Consider the following 24,417-nt stretch of genomic DNA (forward strand, 5'->3'; position numbering starts at 1 on the left):
CGGATGAATGATGCAAGACTATCCACGTTTACATCCCCTTGCTCTCGGAGCAGTGTTTAAACTTTCCCAACTGATGAATAATTTACCATGTTCAGACTGAGACCAGACGAAGCAGCGGCACAAAGAAAAGAAGAGTGTAGAATAATGTACGCACTCATGCCAAGTCTAAGGATACACTTCTTACCTCAACAGCTCAGGAACTTGAAGTGAACCCTTCACTTTTACTCAGACCTCCAAACCCATGCTGTTGCTGTGTCAGTATACAGTACCAGAAAGGACACGCACATTTCCAATAAATAAGGAAAAAGTTTCTACACTCTCAGCAGATATTTAAGGAAAATTGTTGTCTGTTTGAACTATGGCCGTTCCTTGGTCAATAATTTCAGTTAGTTATTCTTTCTTTAAGCCTATAAACCAAAGGAGATCAGGTCATAAATGTCAAAGACAGAGTTAAGAAGTTAATAGACATTGCTTTTAAATGTATAATAATGTAATCAATAGCAGCTTTTTAGTCTGAGAAGCTGCTTAAATTAGACCCAAAAGCCATATTTTTGAATATCATATGACTCATATGCTGGCCTCACTCACTTCATCCTACATATTTCAGCTGCTGTGAAGAAGATTAGGAGAGACCAGGATGGTTTTTACATTACTGCTGGTTCCACTCAGAGAGACCATATGTTTCCACCTTAGGCGAGCGCTATACTGCTGCACTCAGCACTTTTATAACAGTGTGCAGAGCGAGGAGTATCACCACGAATGCAGCCCACAAACACAGAAACACAGTCTGCAGCCTGAGGATCTCTGGATGCGAAAAACATTCATTTTTGCATCTTTGGAGCGAAGTGCAGCAGCACAAAAAAAACGACCAAGAGAAAAATTCTTTCACTAATGTTTGCAATATTCATGGTGTGGAAAAACCTCTAAAACAGCAACCTGATGATATGAAACCTAATCTAAGCACCAAAAGAGGCACTAACTATACTAGGAGAACTCTTGCACTCTCTATTTGGAAAAAAAGAACCACTATTCTCCTGCTAAAACAGTCCTCACTTCTTTTTTATTTTATCTCCAGGACAAGAAGCACTGATGCATAGAGACACTCTTTATGTCTTTATTCAAAGACATCTTGAATGAAATCCCCGTAGCCTGCTTTTGGGGACAGCATCTCTCCTGAGACTTTTGTTTACTGCGAATCCACCCTGTCAGACTTGAGATAACAAGTGTGTGACAGAGGGAGACACAAACACATTAATCCTGTTATAATACCCGCTCCCTATTCTGGGACACAGAGCAAAAAAAAAAAAAAAGGCCAAGGAGAGTTAGCTCAAAGGCCGTACTGTTTGACCACAAGTCTGAGCGCCTTCACATTCAAGAGACAGCAAGTAAACTGAAATCGCATGACTGACTGAGATCGACAAAATGGGGGAAGAAAGGACGGTGATCGGAGGAGGGTCTATCATCGTCTCTGCAGGTGATGAAAGACGGGCAGGAGAGGAGTGATGTCATCGCCGCTCGGTGCAAATAGGGGTGACAGAGAAACATTAGCACAAACACACAGCTATATACAAGTCAACATTCAAATGCACAGACATCGACAGACTTCGAGGTGACAATGTGGTCGGGTTTCAGTGTCAGCACCGGATGAGTCAGACAAATCGAAGCATTTGACAGCAGGGTTCAAATAAACTCTTTGACCGACGTCGATAGGCTCTTTATTGATTGAGTGGTGCGTTCAGGAACAGAGCAAGGCCACCGTTAAGTGTAGATATCAGTCATACAGGCACAAAGGCACTGTGGAGAATGAAAAGAAGAGGAGGAGAAGCAGCAGAGGGAGTGAAAATGTATGACAGTGACGAAGGTGTGTGTTTTTCCCCCTTGTTCTTTCATTTGTTGTCTGTGGGATCAGGGAACGGACAGGCAGCTTGAGCGCTAATCATTGTCATTTATCACATGTGTCGGAACATTTTTTCTTCAAATCTTACCAACGTTCTCCCCTTTCCCTCTCCTCCTGTTTCTCTATTTTTATCTGTGGTCCTGATTTTCTTTTTTTTATTAACCTTTCTCTATCCTCTCCACCCTTGCATCCTCTTCCTCCCCTTCTCTCCGCCTGGCTGGTTTAACTGCCCTGGTGTTTTGATCGTGTCAAACATGGCTGACCACTCATCATCCATCACTCTGAGATGTCTCCACGTGGCTTCTACCATTACAAACACTAGCGCACATCTCGTCCCTTTAGTCCAGGGTAGGAAGACAGAGAGAGGTGGGCTGCAGATCAGTATGCCCTCATTAGAGCGTGGCCTTGATCATGAATGCCTTTGAGGGAACGGGATGCCAGCATACACCCACATATACACGCAGCATGTGGGCACGCTGGCTGCACATACAGACAGACAGGAGAGCGTACATGTACAGACAGAGAGCTCAGAGGCTTTAAAAAAAAAAAAAAAAAAAAGATCCTCTGCCCCTATAGATTGTCTGAAGTTCCTCCATATGAGATGACACAGTTAAGTCACATCCACGCACATCAGAGCCACGGTTGACAGGGTACTCATCTAAATAGACCCAGACTTAGTCCAGGTGAAAGGAGCAGAACTTGCTTCTGGTTAGAACCTGATTAAAAATACATCAGGCTGTCTGCGCTGTCGAGGCGGTTAGCAGCAGACGACAAGCTGCGAGATCTGGGCCCAACATGGAACACAGCTACAGACTGACCTACATCTGCTGAGCCGAGCTGGTGTCAGGAAACATAAAGCTCAACTCCACCTGCCACACTTTTTATTCCTATGTATATATGCAAAGCAGCGAATTCATGTGCAGCAGAGATTTGGAGGTGCACATGAATTAAACATTTAAAGAAGTGTACTTGCGTTTGTAAATGAATGAAATCCATTTTAATTCAAAGACAAAACATACTCTTTATATTTAGCTGCTTTAAGCTATCAGCTAGAACAACTAGACATAATATTTGACATACAATGTGTTATAAATTCAACCTTTCATTAGCAAATAAACTAGCTAAACTGAGCTCCAACTTAAAGCTCCTGTGAGGATCTGTCATTGTTGAGCTGATTTTTGGCGCCCCCTGTGGATAAAGTGGGGCCTCTTATCCCTTTGCTGATCTTTTCCTTTCTACAGATAAACACTATCCTGCTTTCTTTAACAGTCAAATCTAACACTCACAATGAAACCCTGTGGTGAAACATTTAAAGGCTGTTTCAGCAGTGTGCCTTTAAAGGCATGGGGTTTTCATTTTGCCCAGATAGACTTTTTAAGATTTTGGATGAAATTGTCTTTTGTTCGTGACATAAAATTAATAACTCACGTAAAAGGAATGAAGAAAATCTGTCATCTGTATCAGTTGAAGCACGTAAAAACTTTGACCAATGTCTGCAAAGAGGTAACGATCTGAACCAATCATGCCTCCCTGTCTCCCTGCTCGTTCTCTACCCCATGCATGCGCAAGCCCACCAAAGCATGAGATGAGGTCTGATTGTGGATCAATGGTGCATGTGCACCATTGTGATGAATGGTTATAGGTGTGTGAGAATGGATGGTTAGTGAGGGACGTGGCTTTGGAGCAAGTGCAGAACAGAGGCGGTGGGTGCAGACGCAGCACTGAGGGTACGCTACTTCCAAAATGATGCTAGCTTTCGAAAACGACCAACCCTGCCTTTAATCACCTTGTATAACACCTACCTGTCAGCAATGGTAACAGCCATTCAAAATGGCTTTATATAGATAGATACTGTTGATTTTGAACATCAACATCAGTATCAACCTTAGCGTGTTTAATAAATAGCTGAACACTCCTTCCATAAAAAGACAAACAGAAGTTCAATTTAAGTAAATGTACTTAAAGGTGGGAGAAATACTCCATTTACTGTCCATAAATGCACTGTAAGATTTTATTTGGTAATAAAACAGACTGTGATTAACGGTGATGCTTCTTAGTGACCCACAGAAGCAAACAAGAGCATCAGATTGAACGACTATTTCTGTTTGGTTTTTTTCTACTGCCTGTAACCTCTGCCAGTGGATCGGTGTCAGACAAAACCTTTTAAAGCTGACATAGAGATTATAGTGAAAGATACTTTTTATTTGACAGTTAAAAAAAACAAGAGGAGATTTTTTTGCTGAAGAATACAAAACACATGATGCATGTAGCAGACGGGTTCATCAAAGACATAAGATGTTCCAGTCTGTCCACAGGGGTCACAAAAAGCCACACCAGATGATAGAGGCTGTCATTAAAAAAAAAGTCATACCGCACTGGAGACGAAAAGCCCTGACCTGTAGAATTTTTATGTGTTGGCAGCATTAAGTTGTTTGACAAATATTTTGTGGACTTCATTTCAGCTACTTCCTTAACTGTTTATTGACTTCGTATCAATGCTCCATATTTCAGCTTGTTAGTCAGAAATGTTAACCTGCAAAATAAGTCACACTCTAGCTTTGACTAGTAAATGGACTTGACAAGTGTAGTATAGCACTCGAAGGAGCTATACATCGGATATGTAGCTACAGGAGATGGGGATCAAACCTCAGACTGACTCAACCCCTGATCCACAGTCACCATTTCAAATAATGACTGGATGAATGGATTAAAAAGCCGTGTTAGAGCCTGAAATGTAACAACTACCCAAAAAGAAACAACGACCCGAAATGTTAACTGGTCGATCATGTAACAAAATGCTGACCCCAAAACAAAGGAACTTTTTGCCCGAAATGTAACAAGTTGTTACAATATTAGGAGAAAAATATTTTGCCTGACCCAAAATGTAATATGCTTGTTTCATTTTGTTACATTATCGACCAGTAATTACATTTTTTTTAAATGACATTTAGGGTAGTTTTCACTTTTTGGGTAATTGTTACATTTTGGGCTCTAACAAGCCTCATATTCATTACAATGTAAAGTGAAATAGAACAAATAAAATTGCATCTACAAGACAAGTATTAATACCTAATTAAATTATTAGTAAAAAATACAACTGCGATTGGTTCACTGAGGGGTTAAAAAAATTCTCTACCTTCTCACTTCTCCATATTTTTCCTCTCTTTCCATCTGTTTTTATCTATTTGACCCTTTTTTTTTTTTCATCTTCTCAGCGAGATAAAAGAGTGAGTCCTTGATGTGCCCACAGATTCTTTCTCACCTTCTTCTCACATACTGAAGCAGAAATGTCAAGGCCACTTCCCAGTCTCCTTCTGCCAGTGTAGCTTTGCAAGACTTTTTTGGTTGTTTTTTTTAAACCACTGCATACTGAATCGGTATGTGAATGCTGCAGGTGGCTATATATTCGTTGAGGAAACGTTAGAGGTAATCAGAGTCATGTTGATAATGTAGCAAAGTAATGTTTCAGCGAGGCATGATTATGTGAGGTAGCAGGAATGAGATCCACATAAAAAAGCGTCTCTCTGAGGGCTCATATCTGGATTCAGCCTGATGCACAGGAAGTGTCGGGATGTGAAAAATAAGGAGCAGTATTTCCAACAATGTGTTTAGAGCTTTAAATAATTTAGCAGGAAGGGAGTGGAGAAAGTTACTGCCACACATACTGAATGAGTACTGTGCTCTCCTCCAAGTTTGCAATGCTAATATTAGAGCCTAGATGTATGAGTTTTTAAAAACAGATACTGACTTTAGAGGGGAATGATCCACACTCACATGGCAGCAAATATTAATAACAATATAGACCTTTTCTTTTTACTGGTAATGGGAACCATTGTGCACTGGTATGATTATGAAAGATATTCAGAGGGATACTTTAGCATTTTTAAATACTGTCTACCATATTGTTGTGGTACATACACTGCAGATACTGCTCAGAGTACTTCACATTGTTGAGTTTTTGTGCTCTCAGCTGGGCAAACTACACAATGACACAGATTTAAATCAACTGAAATGTTGTTTGTTCTGTTAAAATGATTACATGTTTTTATTGATGCATTTTAATTGGTCAAAATCAGCTTGATATTATTGGCTGTAAATACATTTTGGTTGCTCTCTAATTAGAATCAACTATATCAGTAAGCCCGTTTGAAAATAAATAAATGAGTAAACCCACCATCCCGACATGGTGAAGTCACGGTACAGCATTCTCTTCCCAACCTCCTTTCTCTGGACTCTTCTCGGGAATTCCAGATGTGTGAACTCGTTCCCTAATAAGTGGGGCTGCATGTAGGCCTTTGATATGAAAGGGGGGGGGGGGGGGGGGGGACAGAATAAGAGTAAGATTGACATACCCAGGGGATAGGAAAAACAATTCCATAGTCTATTAAGTTGATAGAGAGAGCACGCAGTGCATGAGAGACACCGCTCTGCTTAGTCGATGTGTCTCAACAGGAGGGGAGGTCAGCTCTGCTAATATCTGACAGCTGTGCCTGGGAGTAAGGAGGTAAGGAACGTTCTTACCAGGAACTGCAGTCGCTGTCTCTCTGACTCCGGTGTGAACTCTGCTGACATGGGGATGACCTCCCCGGCTCGGATAATGATAGCTCTGAGGGAGAGGGAGCAGACAAAATGGAAGTCAGTTTATTTTAGATGGGACACCGTTTCTCCCACTGCGACAGGGAAGAGACACATAGGTTCATTGCAAGGGTACAGTGCATATAGTGAATAAGTATGTTTGTGTGTTTGTATATCACCTGCTGTCCCCGGCGTTCCCAACATAGAGCTTCCCTTGCAAATAGACGACCGCAAGAGCTGTGCATCCTCCTGAGATATTGTAGACTGCCTTCTCCTTTTCAATCTGCACATCCTAAATACACACACACACACACACACACACACACACAGATTGATTCGTCTTCCAATTAATGCATATCATCATAACCTCAAAATCATTAACAAACAATCATGTTTCTAATCATCACAGTCTTCAAAAACTTTTTTTTACCATCACAAAGTAGCACAAAGCATTTTTAGGGACATCCTGTTCCTGTGTGAAATATTGCCCTTAAACTTTAAACCCACCACGATGTCGTTATTAATTATAGCAACATAATGAATTCATTTATCAATAGTGCCATGAGTCAAGCAGCAATAAAACCTTATGGACACCTAAAGGATTGGAGAGAGAGTTTGCAGGAGCCGCTGGTTATTACACCAGTTAATTAGCCCAGATTAATTTGTTGCTAATTAAACCAAAAAATGAATTGGGGAAAAAAAAAAAAAAAAAAAAAAAGCCCAACATGTGATCCGTTCATTAACTAGATGAATAATTAACCTGTCAGGGAATTAATCAAAATGCTCAAGTAAATGTGAACTGTGCACACTTTGTTTAACCCTTTATGTTCTTGTCGGTCTGTTGTTAGCAGCTCCTGAGGGGCGTTGACTCACAAAACGTAAGAAGGGATTGACCCCTACAGCTTCTCCTTCACATCCCTCAGTCACCATCAACAGACTGGGTGAAAATGTTGGTTAAACATTTAAGCTAGGCTGTCACAAAACAGTTTTCCCAGGAGGGATGTATCCTAAACTCACTCCTTGTGCGCGCTTCAGTCGTAGACGTGACACCGTGTGTCTCTCGCACAGGAGGCCGAGGTGGAGTGTGCTTTAACACAGAAAACATAGCCAAATGTGTGTGTGTGTTTGTGTGTGTGTGTGTGTTTGTGTGTGTGTGTGTGTGTGTGCATGTGGGTTTTTAAATTGCAAAGGAAACAAATGAAAAATATTTTTCTCAGTAAGCACACTTTAAAGTCAGCCTGCTACCTCGTACTGCACATAGCACTTTCTATTACCATGTTTACCTGGTGCTCCTCTTTAATGTCGGTCTGTTGTGTATTTTTCTGACTACATATATGTTGTGTTTTATCTGTGTGTGTGTGTGTGTGTGTGTGTGCATGGTTGTAGGTGCGTGAGAATAAAAACAGATTCATTAGTGTGAGTGGATGTGCGGAGATGACTGCATGTGTGGGCGTTTTGTGCAAACAATTTTCTAGGAGAAAAAGAGGAGTATAGTTTTTGGACGAATCATTTCCTTGATATTTTCATTTTCAGAAGAAACACACACAAACACACAAACCACTGTTGCTGTGGTACACAGTTTTCAGGCGTGATGGGGCATGATGTTTACACAAGATGGATGCACATGTGTGCAGGGTAAAAATGTGCCCTTTACTCAGAATGATTCATGAACCCATAGTGAGCCATACAAACTGTGTGTACAGTGTCCATACTGGAACATGTCTTGCTGCAGGAAAGACCTTCAATAAAGAAAACGTCTGCATAACGATCTACACATCTCTATTCTGCCCACGAGAAAAATCTAAACAATCTAAATAACCAGCAGGCGGAGAGGAACATGCACCATCTATACCTACACAACCTATTCTACAAACCTTTACTTTCAACAAAGTAAACTTTTCCAATGTTCTTAAAAGATGTGTGGAGGTGAAACTGAAAGACGAGGGGAAGAAATTCCACTTCAAATCAGAAGAGGCTACTTCACCCATTGTGACAAGAAAACCTGTACTGATTATAAAGTGCGTAAAAAGATCTAATGCTGCCATTCTATAGAAAACAACTTTCAATTACAAAGTACACACCAAACGTCATAGTCCACTAAACATCATCTGTTTGACTTGTCATCAAGTCAATGATAAAGCCTCAAGATATTTGACACTGTTTTCTAAAAAAGGAAGAAAACTCATGAGAAATAAAGAGCTGGTTAAAGATGGAAAACTGTGTTGATGGAAAGTGAGACAGGTAATTAACTGAATTAATCACTGAAGCCAAAGCTGTTGCATATCAGCTGTTTTTAAGTCAGAGAAGGACCTTGAGGCTAATTCTTTTCAACAGTGAGCTCATGTCACTTAAACACTGAGGATTAATAACCTGCGGTCAATGCACATCGTCACACACATTACTCTACTATTCACTATTATGTGTAGTGCAATGCTTTTCAAAATAAGACAACACATGAAAAACTATTAAAATAAGATTCTATTTTACGCATAAAGAAGACTTTCTTTGTTGTCATTTAAACTTGAACGTTACAGTGTTGATAGGAATGCAGGATAAAAACAGCAGCAAGAATATATTACATTATTTGTAAATATTTTAAAAGTCACCATTTCCTGAAGGCTCACTATAAAACACTGTATATACTGACAATTACAGTAACTTGAAGGAATAACTTTGAATTCTGAAAAATATGAATTAGCTGGAAAAGATAAAACCCTTAATTGGCAGTAAGACAACAATAGTAGCAGTCAGCACAAGCACAGCTTAAACAGAACACCTGTACAGCAGCTAGCACAGCTCACAAGCCTTAATGATCTGATGGTGACCAAATCAACATTTTGATTGATGAGCTGTATGCCTGTTTTTGGCTTACAAATCCCTGAGTGTCTATCGACATTCAGCAGCTGCTTAAAACACTCACAAACATCCTCCACGGGAACGCAGCGAGTCGTGTCGGAGGAGAATTAAAGGCAGATCCAGCTGATAAGATTCAGAGGCTCAGTGAACTCAGAGATTGAATGTCATATCATATACTCCCAAGATTCTTCCGACACTTCCCATTTTCTTAAAGGATGAGCTTCATTACAAAAAAGATGGGGGTGCTTTGGGGGTGGGGTTCAGCTAAAAAATTAACTTCAGGGCGGTTGCTCAGCAAAAGCAGGGTGGCAGCTTTTTTCCCCCAGCGGAAGTGTGAATCATTATAGACAGTTTGCATCTAATTTGACAGCATTACTGAAGTTAAAATAAATGACAGCAGTGGAGTAAAGTACACACAGTAATTAGAGCCCATAGGTGCAGAGAAATATGATGTGATCACCTGAGGAAACAATGAAACGCTTCACAAACAGGACGTGCCTGGTAGATTTCTGAACTATAGCTTTAAACTACCGTGTGACAATTTTGTATCTCTGACGTTCCAAGTACATTCATGGTTACAATGTCTGCATTGTTTAAAATGCAGGTGGATTTCAGTGCACTTGCCCTTTAAGAGAGAAGGACATGGAAGGTAAAAAAAAAACTCCCAGCAGATTCTGAGCTGGATAAAGAGCCAGAGAGGTATGTGAGAGGAGAGACAGGGAGGATATGTTGATGTGTTCTGATTGCAGTGAGTGCAGACTTGCAGAGAAAGACAGAGACAAGAGGAGATAACTATCACAATATTAGGTAGAAATGATTATTTGCTTTATACAGAATAAAAAAAGATCATAAACGTATAATCTCTGATTCTGCTCAAAAACACTTCTTCATATAACTGCTTCAGTCTCTAACAAATTGCTGTTGTGAACTCAAGCTATCCAACAATTAATTCCGTTCCCAAGCTCCATTAAACCAAAACTTCACAGTAGAGGATCAATTTCATTTACCGATACTTAATGAAATAAGTGGACACACCAAGGTTTAAGAGGCCCAATACTATTTTCCTCTTTAATGGCCATGCAGTTTGGTAGAAAATAGTTAATTGCACAGTGCCATCTAGTGGTTCAAATGAGGTAAGACCAGGATGCACTAAAAATTTTATTTTTTGCTTTTGCTGATCTGCAGATGAGATGTAACCTCCCCATGTGATCTCAACCTCACCACACATGGTAACTATTAGCATACAGTTTGGGCTGTGCAGACATGAATCCAGCCTTACTGAAGGATCGACATTTCATGTCCTAGGGCAGTGTTGTTGGGGCTCACAGCAGCAGGACAACATTATATATATATATATGCTCTGCTATTAATCACAATCAACAGTGGTCTATATAAAGACTATTCATTGACTTATTCTTTTTTTTTTTTTTATTTCATCCTGATGGAGGCTTTTTACTTTCAAATTGATTAAACTTTGACATTGTAGCTGACGGTTCACGAGATCGTTTTCCTCCAGCAGAGGACAAATACAACACACCCTGTTGTTTAAAAGCACCGAAACTAAGGCCACTGATCTTTGACCTCTTCCCTGCATGTGTTTCGATTGGCTGTGGTCTTGATCTTTTGGCCTCTGCATTAGTAAAGTCTCTAACATCCTCTTACTGCGCGGCCAGATGGTAAGTGTGTGTGACTGAAGCAGCCAGAAGGAGAAAGTACATCAAATGCTCTGAGGCTGTTTGCTGACTGACACCGTATGCTTCCACTTTGAGGAAAACCCTCACAACAGGATTTAGAATTATTAGAAAATTGACTTGATTAACTAGCGTTATTGACTTCTCGTGGAGTATTCTTTCAGCAGAGTGTTTTTAGTTTAGTGGTAGAGTCGGACGTCTTTCAACAAGAAAGGTTCAATCAGCAGCTCCTGCAGCTCCACATCTGGAAATGTGCTGGGACAAGACACTGAACCCCAATTTTTTCCCTCTTCTGCCTCAGTGGAGTTCTAATGTGTATGAATGGGATCGTAAATACTGATGGAAATGTTGGCACCTGTGAGTGAATGTGTGACTGTGACATGCAGTGTGAGAAGCACTTTGAGTATTCAGAAAACTATAACAGTTAGCTAGCCTAGAATCCATTTGATCATTTACCATTCAATGTGTGACTAAACTTGAACACCTCTTTATCTTGACCCAGCTGATAAAAAATCTATTCAACTCAAAAGGCTGCTCAAAGAGAGAAACACCCAAGCTGATTTCATGTCCATTTAGTGCACAACACAAACACCTGTTTATCATACTGTCTAACTCTTGGAAATGCTGTTTGGCCTATCAGAACAGAGCAAAGTCCTCTTTTCCTTTGTTTTTTTGTCTGGGTGCTAGGCTACCTAGCAGGTTGTTTGTGGTAGCTTAACATCACACTTTCTTTAAGTCATTGTTTTTTTTGTTACACTAATGTGTGTTGCTTGTTAATAACTGAGAACTTGGAGACTTGTGTCTCAATTCATCATCCACAAACAGTGAATCAGTGTCTAAAGGGACTGCAGGCATTAACTGGAAACTGCCACCACCAAATCTATTTGAACGCCTCTCACCCAGTTGAAAAAGATAAAAAAACAAACCCATCTAAAGTGTAATACAAAGCGGCGTTGGATGGCCTAGTGGTGATGCTGCACAGACCATAGTCCTTGTCCCAGAGCTGTGGGTTTGAATCCGACCATGGCTCTTTGCTGAATGTCGTCTCATCAAACTTTCTACTCACAACAATTCTTGTCTCTCTCTTCAGCTATTCAGCTAAAGGGAAAAATGCCCCACAAAAATGTAACAAAACAAACCTAAGTATAATACTAGTTACAGGTAATAGGGACAGGGACCGAATGTTTAAGTTGATCTCAGGGTTAAGTTTCATTTTTGTTGTAATTTAGTTAATTCTGTATAATCTGTATTTTGAATACCTTCTACTTTGCATTTTCCCTACTTACCATGTCTTTGAAAGCATTCTCGATGGCTCCGATCACCAGGCTCTCGTGAGAAACTTTCTTCTCCGTGAAGAAGCGTGTGTGCGGGGTGCTGGGTGAGCCTGGAGCCCCAGCAGCGCCGCGGAGCGAAGCGGCCCTGGTGAGTGCGCGCTGGGACGTCGGGGTGAGGAGGTGGTTGATGGGCTCCTCCCCGAGACACGTGGGGGGCTGCAGGTTTGGAGTGCAGAGGATCTCCAACACCTCCTGGAGGTGCAGGGCGATGTGGTGATGCAAAAGGCGAGAAGCAACGACGGCCACGCCAGAGCCTGCGTGGCCATCGAACAGAGCCCAGTAGTGGAATGTTAGGTTCTCAGAGCAGTCCTGGACACATGAAAAACACATCTTATTAACCAAGTTTTTCAATGTTAGCATCTCCAGGATACAGACTGTAAACACAGTGGGGTAGACCAACTAGGGAATAACATTTATTTCGTTTGTACGTAGGCCTTACTAAAAGGAGGCTGAGGTGTGGCTGAACACAGGTACGCCATTTGAACTACTACTCAGACATACACTACATGGTAGTGATGCAACTTTAAAAGTATCAGGTGTTGAATTCATCAGCTCTGATGTCAAGGCTGAAGAGAAAAGAAAATACCTCAAACAAAGAGAGGCGTTTCAGATTCAAGCCCTGAAAGGCACCACATTCCCCAACGAGGACTTTGATCTGTCTTCCTTTTAGTAGTCTTCATATATCATGTTTCTTCCCTTTGTTTTTAGGGATTATCTTGGTATGATGTAATTTGTTTCATATTTATAAATGTATTTAATATATTAACAGTTCATATACAGGTATTATTAGCTGTTTCATTATATTGTTTATAATGATATCATGTGATTCACTTGAATGCAGTATTTGAATGCTGGTTTGCTGTTAAGGATAGTTTTTTGTTTTTTTTCTTGTATCTGATGTGTTTCTTATGTTAGACCCCTCGAGGCCTAAAAGAACATGTTGCCTGCCTTCACCTTTGCACACAGTGTGATGACTGTCTGCAGCAAAAATGACTCTCTTTGTCTCATTACACCCTGAAGAAGGTGCAAGCCGATACACGTTTACACTCCTTTTATCCTTTCCAAACATTCCTGAGGGTCTGGACCTGGATCATCTATATCAGTGTTTTTAGTTTCAAACGTTCCTCCAATTTTAAAAAGATATTTTCTACCGAGGAAGCTCTTCTACTTTAATGAATAACAAGCATGCTATCTGAGAATATAGGCCATAACTAAATGTTATCTAGTCACATGCGGTCCACGGTCAAAAATGTGTTGCGTGCTCAATAATTGCATCAATCTGAAACTTAAATCTATCATAAAGCATACGGCTTTATTCAATGTATGAGGGGTTTTTCTAAAGTCCAAAGACATGCTTGTCAGTTGGAGTCTAAATTTCCTGTAGGCCCGAATGTGAGTCTATATGTGATAGACTGACTAAGTCCATGTTATACCTCGCCCAATGACAGCTGAGATCGGCTCAAGCTCAACGTGATCCCAAACGAGAAAAGCGGTATAGAATAATACTGATCTGTTTTCTAAATGTTGCTGCTCACAGAGTGTACATCATTGCTAATCTGTCTCTACAAACACTATAGGTCTGGATTTCTAAAAATACAGTCCAGGTGGATTCTACAACAGGAAGCTGTGAAGCAAACAAAGAGCACAGAATAGGCTTCAGCACTACTCTCATTGGTTTGGTATCACTGCAGTAGTGAGTCATGGGGTACTTGCATGAGTTTGCTGTAGGCTCTGGGTGGACCTGAGCAAAGTACTGGTGGGCTGAGAGAAAATTGTGGAAGCAGCATTACTTAAAATAGATACATATTGCCTTTGGAGATGAAATCAAACAAGTGAATTCTATTTGGAGATGCAGAAAGCAGAGTGAGCATGTCCAAGCAGAAAGGACAAAGTGAAGCACAGGGGATACTGTCGTCGTTCATGTCTAAAAAAGATAAAGGTTTTATTCAGCCGCGAGCAAAAGAAGTACCACCATTGTCAAGAAAGATCGCCAGTATACCATGAGGAAGCAAATACTGTAGTGTTTACATGCCATATACATCATTATGTACTAATAGAAGGACAGAGGGTTCACTTTAAAGACTTGTAATAAAGTGTGATCCAATTACCGTATGTTTGTATTTATTTGGCTGATATGAGTCCTCCAAAGATGTGTTGGAATAGTCGCACAAGTTTTCTGATACACACTTTTTTTTCCAGATCATAAAGTAGAAAACAATAATTAGAGTCATTTTAAAAAGCAGTCGTTAGGAAGATTCGGACTCTTAAGATTAAAATACTCTCTAGCAAATTTAAAGCTTGATCCAAAGGCAACTCTACTGGTTGAAAGTCTTGAAGTGGCCTTTGGATCAAGCTGCGAATTTACCATGACCTGGATGACTGAGAACGCACACAGACATTTACTAAAGCTTTACAACTTTTATTCATTCAAGTTTTTGTGAAGTCCTTCTGTAAAGTTATGAATTAATGAAAGCAGTCATTGCAGTTCATTTGCATTTTTATAATGATGTTATAAATTCATATAAAATAATAATAATGAATGGGATATAAATGTACATGTCTTTACATATATTATATGTATTTCATTTGTCTTTGTGTTTTGCATGTTGTTAATCTGTAAACGTCTCGAGAAAATGTAATTGTGATTCTGATTTCACTTCAATACTCAGTGAAAGTCTGTTATCATTTTGGATGGTAAAAGTAAGACCCTGTGATGTGAAAGCATGGAATACATGTAAAAACAATAAAACAAACGTTATCTGCTGCCTCAGAAGTCATTTGAAAGTTTTACTCTAAAAACTAAAATCCCCAACAGTCTCTAAAATCACTGATCAGTCTGATTCCCCTTCCTGTTTTAGTGGCTGTCAAGAGCTGTTGAAGGCTGCAGTGATGTGTAAAGGACGCCGAGTTGTGCGCCCCAGTAAACTGCTGATGGGACAGGAAGAGGAGACGGTCGGTCCCACCAGCAAGTCTCAGGGACACAACTGTCTCTCTGATCATTTTATGGATCTCATCAGTGAATACACATTTCAATGTAGAGGCTGTTTACTCAATTTGATTTCAAATCCTTGGGCTGAAATTTGAAATCCAGTTGAAATTATGATAAATATCTTATTACCTTTTGTAATTAAAGAAAGACCTGACTTTTGTAATGAGGTTTTTCTTTTTTTTTTTGTGCAAATTTCCACTTCACATCACAATATAGAGGGTTTCCTCCTTAAATACAGAAAACACCAGCAACAACATCAATACAAAAAAAAATAAAGTCTGAACGATGTCATACTTGTAGCTAAAGTAAAAAAAACACAAAAAAAACACAAAAACAGATCTATTTCAGGAGCCAGACGTTTGACTTTGACCCACCTGGTAGTCTCTGACGTTCAAACCATCTCCGTTAGGCAGGGAAGACCTCCTGCGGGCCGTGGAGGGACGGTCAGGTGTGGAGTTTCCTGCAGGTCTCCTTTTGACCACCAGCACCTCACAGCAGGCCTGGTCCTCGTTTAATGTACTCTTTCCTGCATTAATCACCCTGAAACACAGAGGACATAACAAAGAGACAGAAGGGGGATGAAACCTGTGCTTCACTTTGACTAAGACATCCTCTTTCATCGAAGATGCCAAAACAACAAACATTTGAATACACAGAGTTAAAGTAAGGTCAGATGTTCAAGAAATGACCAAACACAGTATACTGTGCTACATACATTAGACATGTACATGTATTGTGTATTTAACCTTTATTAAACCAATCAAGATTAACATTTTTTTTACCTTGCCAAGAGGGGAAGTAGCACGCGTCAAAATAAATATGACATAATTAAGAAGCAGTTTACAAACAATAAATTAAGAGAAAACAACAATTAACAATATGCAAATTGGTTTACAGATAAAGCACAGAGTTGTGATTGTAGATTATAATTCAGAAACCAAGGCACTGCTGAATTGTCTCGCATTTTTTTTATATTTAAGATCGAGCCAAAGGCTGTAAGTCAAATAAAAACGGACACTTTTCAAGACATTTAGGAGAAATATCCATGCAGAGGGAGCGGCACAAAACTAAACGCTCTTTTGCTGAGTTCAGTGCGGACACGAGGAACAGATGGTTTAAAGGAACGCAGGGCATAGTGGCACTGTTACACAGGTGAAACACAATAACACATTTTAAAAGAGATAAAACACAACATATAAGTAGTCAAAAAAATACACAACAGATCGACATTAAAGAGGAGCACCAGGTAAACATGGTAATATGAAGTGCTATGTGCAGTACGAGGTAGCAGGCTGACTTTAAAGTGTGCTTACTGAGAAAAACATTTTTCATTTGTTTCCTTTGCAATTTAAAAACACACACACACACACACACACACACACACACACACACACACACACACACACACACACACACACACACACACACACACACACACACACACACACACACACACACACACACACACACACACACACACACACACACACACACACACACACACACACACACACACACACACACACACACAACAAAGCCTGAAGGATCTGAGGGGGGAAATATTTTAAAGACGCCGTCTGTCATCTTAACTCGCATCATTTCATCACTCCAGTCTTTGAACACAAACACAATCGAGCAGCAGCAGCTGTGTCTTTGATTTAACCTTTCAGAAGGTGATTCATGGCTCCGCATTCATCTCAACAAAGAAAGAGAAAATTACTGAAACGTTGATGGTGAAAGATCATACACAGCTGCAGGTTTAAAGGTAGTTTCTGTATCTTCTTTAACATTTCAACTGGAGCTGTGACCTTTAATCCACACGACATTCTTTGCTCTAAAATGTCTCACCAAACTCCACAACTACAACTAAGTGATACAGTGTAGGAGAAGGTCAGACTCTGCAGGTAGTAAATCTTTACAGTAAGTACACATTTTCATTTGAAACCAGGCATAAAGGGCAGAGGGCGTACAAACAGAGAATTACTGAATTATACAACACCTGGCAGATGGTGTTCTGCTGCACCTGCTGCTGTATAGGACATCAGTAGTTTTTAAGTCTCTTCTTAAAACTTCTACAAGACAGCCTTTCCTGATTTTTCTTGAATTTAGTTGTTTATTTCCTTTTTAAAGCCTGACTGATGCATCAGCTGGCCAATAACATCACACAAAATTAATGTTTCAACTAACTGATGGTATCGGCTAATTTAAACCCAAATATTGCTGGATTACTCCACCAGTCAAAAAGCAGAGTTTCATTTTCTTACACTAGCAGTTGTCTTTCTGGTTGTCACCAGCAGAGGGCAGAGAAAGATATCAGCCAATTTTTTGGTATCAGATTTTTTTCACTTTTTCACTCATATTGGTATTGACCCGAAAAATCCCTGTCAGGCCGTATTTTTGATTTCAATTATTATTATTTTTTTTTTACATCAGTTTGTGTTTACATTTGAAACTTGATGATTTTTTGTCCTGTTGATTTTATCCGCCTGCGTTGTGAAGCACTATGGAGCTTGTATTATTGAAAGTGCTTTATAAATGAAGCGGACAATCTGACATTTTGTTGAAGTTACTAGTTTTGTGGATTGTGATTGTTGCAGAAATCTCCCAGCATGCACATTTCTGTTCTGTTGACAGCAGACCATCACCCAACCCATAGTTTGTCTTCGTGTCTTTCAGCTTTGTCTCAAGATTTCGTCATGTGAAATAATTGAGACATTATATGTCTCCATGCTGATCATTAGAGGCAGTTGTGATCACTTCCCTGTGGAGGATCCTGTATGAGTCATCCTAATTGGACGTTAGGATGAACATGCAGAGCAGGGATCCGCTGTCTCCAGCTAAGAAAACACAGTCAGCTGTTAAACTGACGGGATATCATCTGAACAGACCCTCTCTAAGAAAGGTTGATTTTAATTGGGGTCTTACACAATGGGCAATTTACCACTTTCCTATCATAAAAACTAAAAATAGCACATTCCCTGTTGTGTGTCAGTGAGAGAGGCTTAAAAGGAAACACTCCCTGCCTGCACAGGGAATCCACTATTATTATCTTTGTGTTTTACCTGCACATGTATAGAGCTCAGCAAGGTAGGCTACTAACTTTGTAATATTAAAGTTAATAAAATCAATTAACTGCTTACACTAGAAACAGCACAACAATAACAATGCCACTAATAAAAAAAATGGTTTCTCTTTCAAAGTCTGTCTTGTTTTATATAAATGATTATTATATATTAGTATTCAGGACTCTGCACACTGTGGTCTTTGAATTTGTGACTGGACTTTTCACAGTTTCCTGTCATTATATAACCTTTAAAAATCGATCAGTAAATCGAGTACTTATGTAACTATTTGTTAGCTCTACCCCATTCACTAACGCCTCACCAAGCTCACTTATCTCTGTCAAGTACCACATGACATAAATAGAGTTTACCCTTTTTCATTTATTTTGTTTACTTGGACAAGGACGGTGTACAGCCACTTAGCCGTTCCAGAGTTAGCTGTAAGCTAAACAGCATCTGCAGTCCCTGGACAGAAGGCTTCTCTCTTCAGTAATAAAACATACAATAAAAACATCTACACAACACATAACCATTATTTTACAGCAGTCAATTCATCTACAGTAAAATCCACAAACAATATTAAAACAGAAATGTGCGAAGAGGACTTCACTTTAAAACCACACAATACATGACCACTTCACAGCGGCTTCTCCTTCCTCCACCGAGGAAAAATGAGACAATATTAATCCATGATGAAGCTGAGTAAGCTGCACAACAACAACATCTATACCACAACATCAGGTTTCTCAAAAGCAACACATCAATACACATTAGCTAAGATCTTTCTGTAGAACTATTATGTGATACACAGCTTTTTAAATTGGCATATTCACTCTGATCATTCCCGTCCGGTCTCATAAATCCATTGCATCCTGTAATTTGTCTTTTTAATGTTAATTTTATTGAGGTAATTGTAACTTTGCAGTTTTTATCCCTGCTTTGTAAGGGGACCTTGAGAGTTTTGAAAGGCGTCGTCAAATAAAATGCATTATCATTGTTACAGGTCAGAAGTGAACTTTCATTCTCCAGCTGTAACAGATTTTGTTTAAAGTAGGGCTGAGTGTCACCATACTTTTTATTTTTACGTTATCTTACGGTATATTTTAACATTAGGTATGTAAATATCAAATGTGTTTTCTCTCAAAATTCATTTAGCTTTAGCAACAACTTTAATCTGCAATCCCTCTCTCTCTCTCTCTCTCTCTCGCACTCTCTCCTGCACACAGCAATTTTACGAATAAACAAAAAATTAAATAAAACATGTTTGGAAATATACTAGGGTGCCCATAAATATACATTTACAGCCCGCCCAGGTATATATCTTCAATCTTTGAGGAAAGACTGGATGATGTCTGGTAGATGTGTTTAACGCTTGATCAAGTCTAAATAGAAAACACATGACCAACTCTAAAGTCTTCTTCTTGAAGTTGGTCAACAAAATGATGGTACAATTGAAGACAAAGAGTATAAAGAATAATGTCATTCAGTTGTAAGAATAGAATATACAAAATCAATGTTTTTATTCCCTTTACTTTACTTGTCATGAAGAATGGAAGCTACAAACTTCATGCACCATCATGCGTGTCTGAGAGCAACGTCCACTTGAATCTTTAAGATCACATGATTGACAACACACACACACACACACACACAAACAGGCATGAGCTGTGTCTTGAGAGCAGGGCTGTCGTATTATGTTACCCTGTTTCACTTCTTCATATCTGAGACAATGGTGTGACCTTAATTACCCCGTCTAGAGCTGGAACCGACAGTACACCTCTTCTAGGGAAGGGTTAGCATTTCAAGTTTTTGCTTGAACGGTCCAATCAGACACCAGTAGGTCACATTCAGGAAGTTATGATGATATACTACATAAGAAAAAAAAACGTTCCTGCTTCACATGCGTTGCAGATGACAAAAATGGAGAACAAAAAACGTACCGTAAATTCCGGACTATAAGCCGCTACTTTTTTCTCACACTTCGAGCACTGCGGCTTCTACTCCGGTGCGGCTAATGCATGGATTTTTTATGGGGGACAATGAGCTTCTGCCGCAAAAACAATTGACTTCGTCACGTCGGATCTTAATATCAGTCATTTTGCGCTTCATGCACGCACCCTCATCATGGAAAACACACGGAGAAATGCATATGATGTAGCTTTCAAGTTAAAGGCGATCGACCTGGCTGTCAAAGAAGCTAACAGAGCTGCTGCACGTTAAGATGACACTGACAGCGACAACAGAGACTGAGGAAGTGAGTAATGAAGTCATTCTGAGGCAGTGAATGGATGGACTTTTTCTTGTGAAATATATTACGGTCATCTTTTTCATCAGCCGTGTTACAGACACCGTCGGCTAGGCTTCGTATTGTAACGGTTCATGTTGTAAAGTCAGTAGTTGATAATGTGTTCATAATTCCGATTATGTGGAGAGTCAGTGAATGCACCAGCGAGAACGTGTTGAGTGGCTGTATGAGAGAACGCTGGGGGAGAGAGTTGGATTGTTACAGCAAGTTATGTGTTGCTCTCTGCTGTAAACGGCGTGGTCACGGCCGACAGTGATCGGGTTATTAAAAGTTATTATTTGAACGCTCTCGTCGTCCTTTAACGTCCGTACGGACGCTACAGTATTTGCGGATGTTACCGGTAGCCTACGTCTGTGTAAATAGCTCTTGTTATAGCGTGGACACCTGCGGCTTATAATCAAGTGCGGCTTATATATGTACAAATACATTTATTTACTTATTTTTAGCCGGTGCGGCTTATATCCAGGTGCGCTCAATAGTACGGAATTTACGGTAAACGTTTGTTGTTGTTTTTTACAGAAACTATGACACGGCAATTTTGATATTCAAAGACCTATTTAAGTTATCAATCTGGACTGAATATAGGTTACATGTTATTGATCTAAGCAAATGTGTTGCCTTTCTTTCTTTTAACATATCGGTAATTTTAATATCTCTCAATTTTGGATGAAACTTGGAAGAAATTATTCATATTCAGGCATTTTACATGTTATTAATCCCTGAAGGGGAGATTTTACACTCATGGGGACGACTCAGCTACAGCTGTTGGGTGTTCGGTGCCTTGCTCAATGGCACCTCAACAAATATTCTGAAGTTACTTGGCACCTTGGAGGCTGTGGCTTAGTTGGTAGTGTCGTCTTCTGGAAGGTCAAGGGTTGGATCCCCAACTCCTGCAGCAACATGTCCCGATGTGTCCTTGGGCAAGACACTTAACCCTGAATTGCTCCTGCTCCTTCAGAGGCGGCGTATGAATGTGAATAAATGGGATTAGTTATGTCTGATAGTCTCACTAGATAGCAGCCTCTACCATCAGTGTGTGAACGTGAAGGTGTGACCTGCAGTGTAAAAGTGCTTTGAGTAGTCAGAAGATTATATAAAGCGCTATACAAGCTCAAGTCCCTTTACCATTTACCTCTCAGCCACCAGACCAACTTCCATACTGTAGGGATTCGAGTTAGGAACTGGAAGGTTTGCTGAACTATGCTGCCCCAAAAATATCTTACTGGCTTTTTTTTAACACATTAAACAATTAACAAACAAGCTTTTTTTTTTTTTTTAAATAGAAGACAGAGAAATTGATAATATATATATCAACATTAATTCTATTTAGCTGCATGCTCCTGAATTATCACTTTATGTTGCTGCAGTGTGAACACATGTTGTAGCAGCGGGGGCTAACGGTGAAGCTACACATTAAAGAAAGCCTGCACTTCAACACAACACATCCCTTTGAGGCAGAAACAACATTAATCATTTCAGTTTCAGTTACGTAGCAGAACATGTGCAACATCATGTGATGGATAAGAGCATTGGGAAGCTGTACAAAGGTCAGCCCATGAACATCCTCTCTGCAGTCGGACATTAACTTGAATTTACTGCTATACAGTAAAAAAAATATCCAGATGTACAATAAAAGTAAAGAGCAACACATACTCTTGGAATTTTGTGGACTGATATATTTCTTTAGACAAAGAAGAGCAAAGTGTGGAGACAAAGAGAGCATTGTTTTGAACATCTGCTCTAAAATTCTCATAATAGGTCTGTAATTTAAATTTAATCTATTAAAATACTCTCATTTCTACTTTACCGTTCAGAGAAGAAAGGTATTGTATGTAGAACTGCATGCTTACGTTTACATTATAAGATGTTACCTAAATTAAAAATGGACTAAACCCATGTTACATGTATTTTTAAGTTGATTACTTAAATATACTCAAATATTTCTAACATCATCAAAGCCAGAGAAATCTGTCATTTTTGTTTTGTATTTTGAGCCACCATTACAGACACAAGATGTTGACCGTTGTCGAGGAAACACCAGATGTTTCAAAGACAGCTGCATAAGCTAGCGCTAGCTGCTACTAAAGGCTGCTGTTCTGTTAATGTATGTGGTGCTGTGATAAAAAAAAACATTTAAATTATACCTGGATACACCGTCAGTACACATATTGTCTTTCTCAGGTGGTTTTGTTTGACTTCTTTAAAGGTTACATGATTGTTAACCCATCCCACTGCTAGGGTCAGGACAATCCTACTTTTTGGCTACTTTAAGTTATACTGCATAAAAATAAAACTGGAAAACCATCTATGTCAGATATTTTCTTTTCGACAACCCAATCTACAGAATTGATTCAACATGTTGGGCATCTTTAAAACACTATAATATCATCAAGTGAGCACGGGAGCTGCACTTCTCTTTGTTCTCTTTACTTCAGAGTTAAAGAGGAGAATACCTTCAAGTCAATGTCTGCCAAACCGCAGACCAAACATACTAAGTGCTGTGGTGCTGCTGCTGTTTATCTTACAGACACGCATATTGATTAAGCATCGATCGGACTGCTGCTGAGGTTGCAGGGGTGTGTTTAGGGAGTGGGGCAGTGAGTGATCGTATGATTAAATGAGTGGGTGGAAAAAGCTTTGTCACAACTTATTTTCACTCTTCATGCTAATACTCTCCTGTTCTGACAAACAAGTTAAGGCAGGTGAAGAGAGGCCTTTGATGATGTGGCTTAAGCAGTTCCTTCCAGGTACTCTTAAGGAGAGGTGGATGGTTTGAACTTGTGATATGTTGTCCCATTTAGATCACTGGTAATCTGGATTTAGTAATCTTGAAAACTGTGTGTATCTGGATCAGGGTGATCCATTCCACTGTTGCTTTGAAAAATCGGCATGAAAGTAAAACGGATTACTTGATCCTGAATAGCAAAAAATGGGATTTCCAAATCCGGATCATTTTGAACCAGATTTAATGTTTTGAGTAACTGGGCCATAATTCTACAATTGGAAAAAAATTAGCTACATCGCCTTCTTAAATCCAGCCATGATTGGCTTTCATGACCAAATCCAGGTCCTAACCTACGCTTTAGCTCTCTTTGCAAGAACCTTTCAAAAAAGTAACTTGAAGCAAACATGACAGCAGCTCGAGCCAAGCAGGAAAATAGAAGCATGATGAGAAAAAAGACTAGTGTGCGCACATCCAAGCAAATGGCATACAGGTGCACATGTATTACTGCATGTAAATGTGTCACCCCTGTGAAAGAGATCTTGATCTCAATAGGTTGACTGCCCTGTTAAAAGGCATGACATGAAATTTTAAATCTGTGACAATAAAGTCAGACTTTCACAATGTGTATATTCATTTAGCTGAGTATATTATACCTACGTCCTATGACCTCATCAAAAACAAGAGGTAGGATTTATTGCAGAGTTGCTCTATTGAATGCTTTATGTAATCATGTCACAGCAAGGTCGAACCCTCCAAAGCTGCAGTTCTGTGATTGTCACCCTCAAAGCGAAGCATGAGAGGACTGTGCTGGTGTGCATGCATGATGAGGGGGAAAACAACTGGAAGGAAAGGAGCAGTGAATCCAGCCTGTCTGCAAAAAGTGAAGCCTGGAAGTGTGCTGAAGAAGAAAGGGTCACCCAAGTCAGAGTGAGCAATTCTCAGTGATCCATTCGAATGCTCATGCTCAGCGGACCTAACAAGCA

General features: G+C 39.7%; 1 protein-coding gene across 1 annotated transcript in view; it reads right to left on the reverse strand.

Moving 5' to 3' along the window:
• Positions 1–24,417, reverse strand: part of ppm1h (protein phosphatase, Mg2+/Mn2+ dependent, 1H) — a 36,798-nt gene that overhangs the window by 7,694 nt on the left and 4,687 nt on the right. Inside the window, exons 2-6 of the mRNA XM_079346109.1 lie at positions 15,717–15,882; positions 12,306–12,662; positions 6,652–6,764; positions 6,419–6,503; positions 6,072–6,190 (exon numbers count right to left, since the gene is read on the reverse strand). Of these exons, the coding sequence (XP_079202235.1) occupies positions 6,072–6,190; positions 6,419–6,503; positions 6,652–6,764; positions 12,306–12,662; positions 15,717–15,882 (840 nt within the window). The remainder of the gene's footprint in view (positions 1–6,071; positions 6,191–6,418; positions 6,504–6,651; positions 6,765–12,305; positions 12,663–15,716; positions 15,883–24,417) is intronic.

The sequence above is a fragment of the Symphodus melops genome, assembly GCF_947650265.1.
Source record: "Symphodus melops genome assembly, chromosome: 6".
Taxonomy (NCBI): Eukaryota; Metazoa; Chordata; class Actinopteri; order Labriformes; family Labridae; genus Symphodus; species Symphodus melops.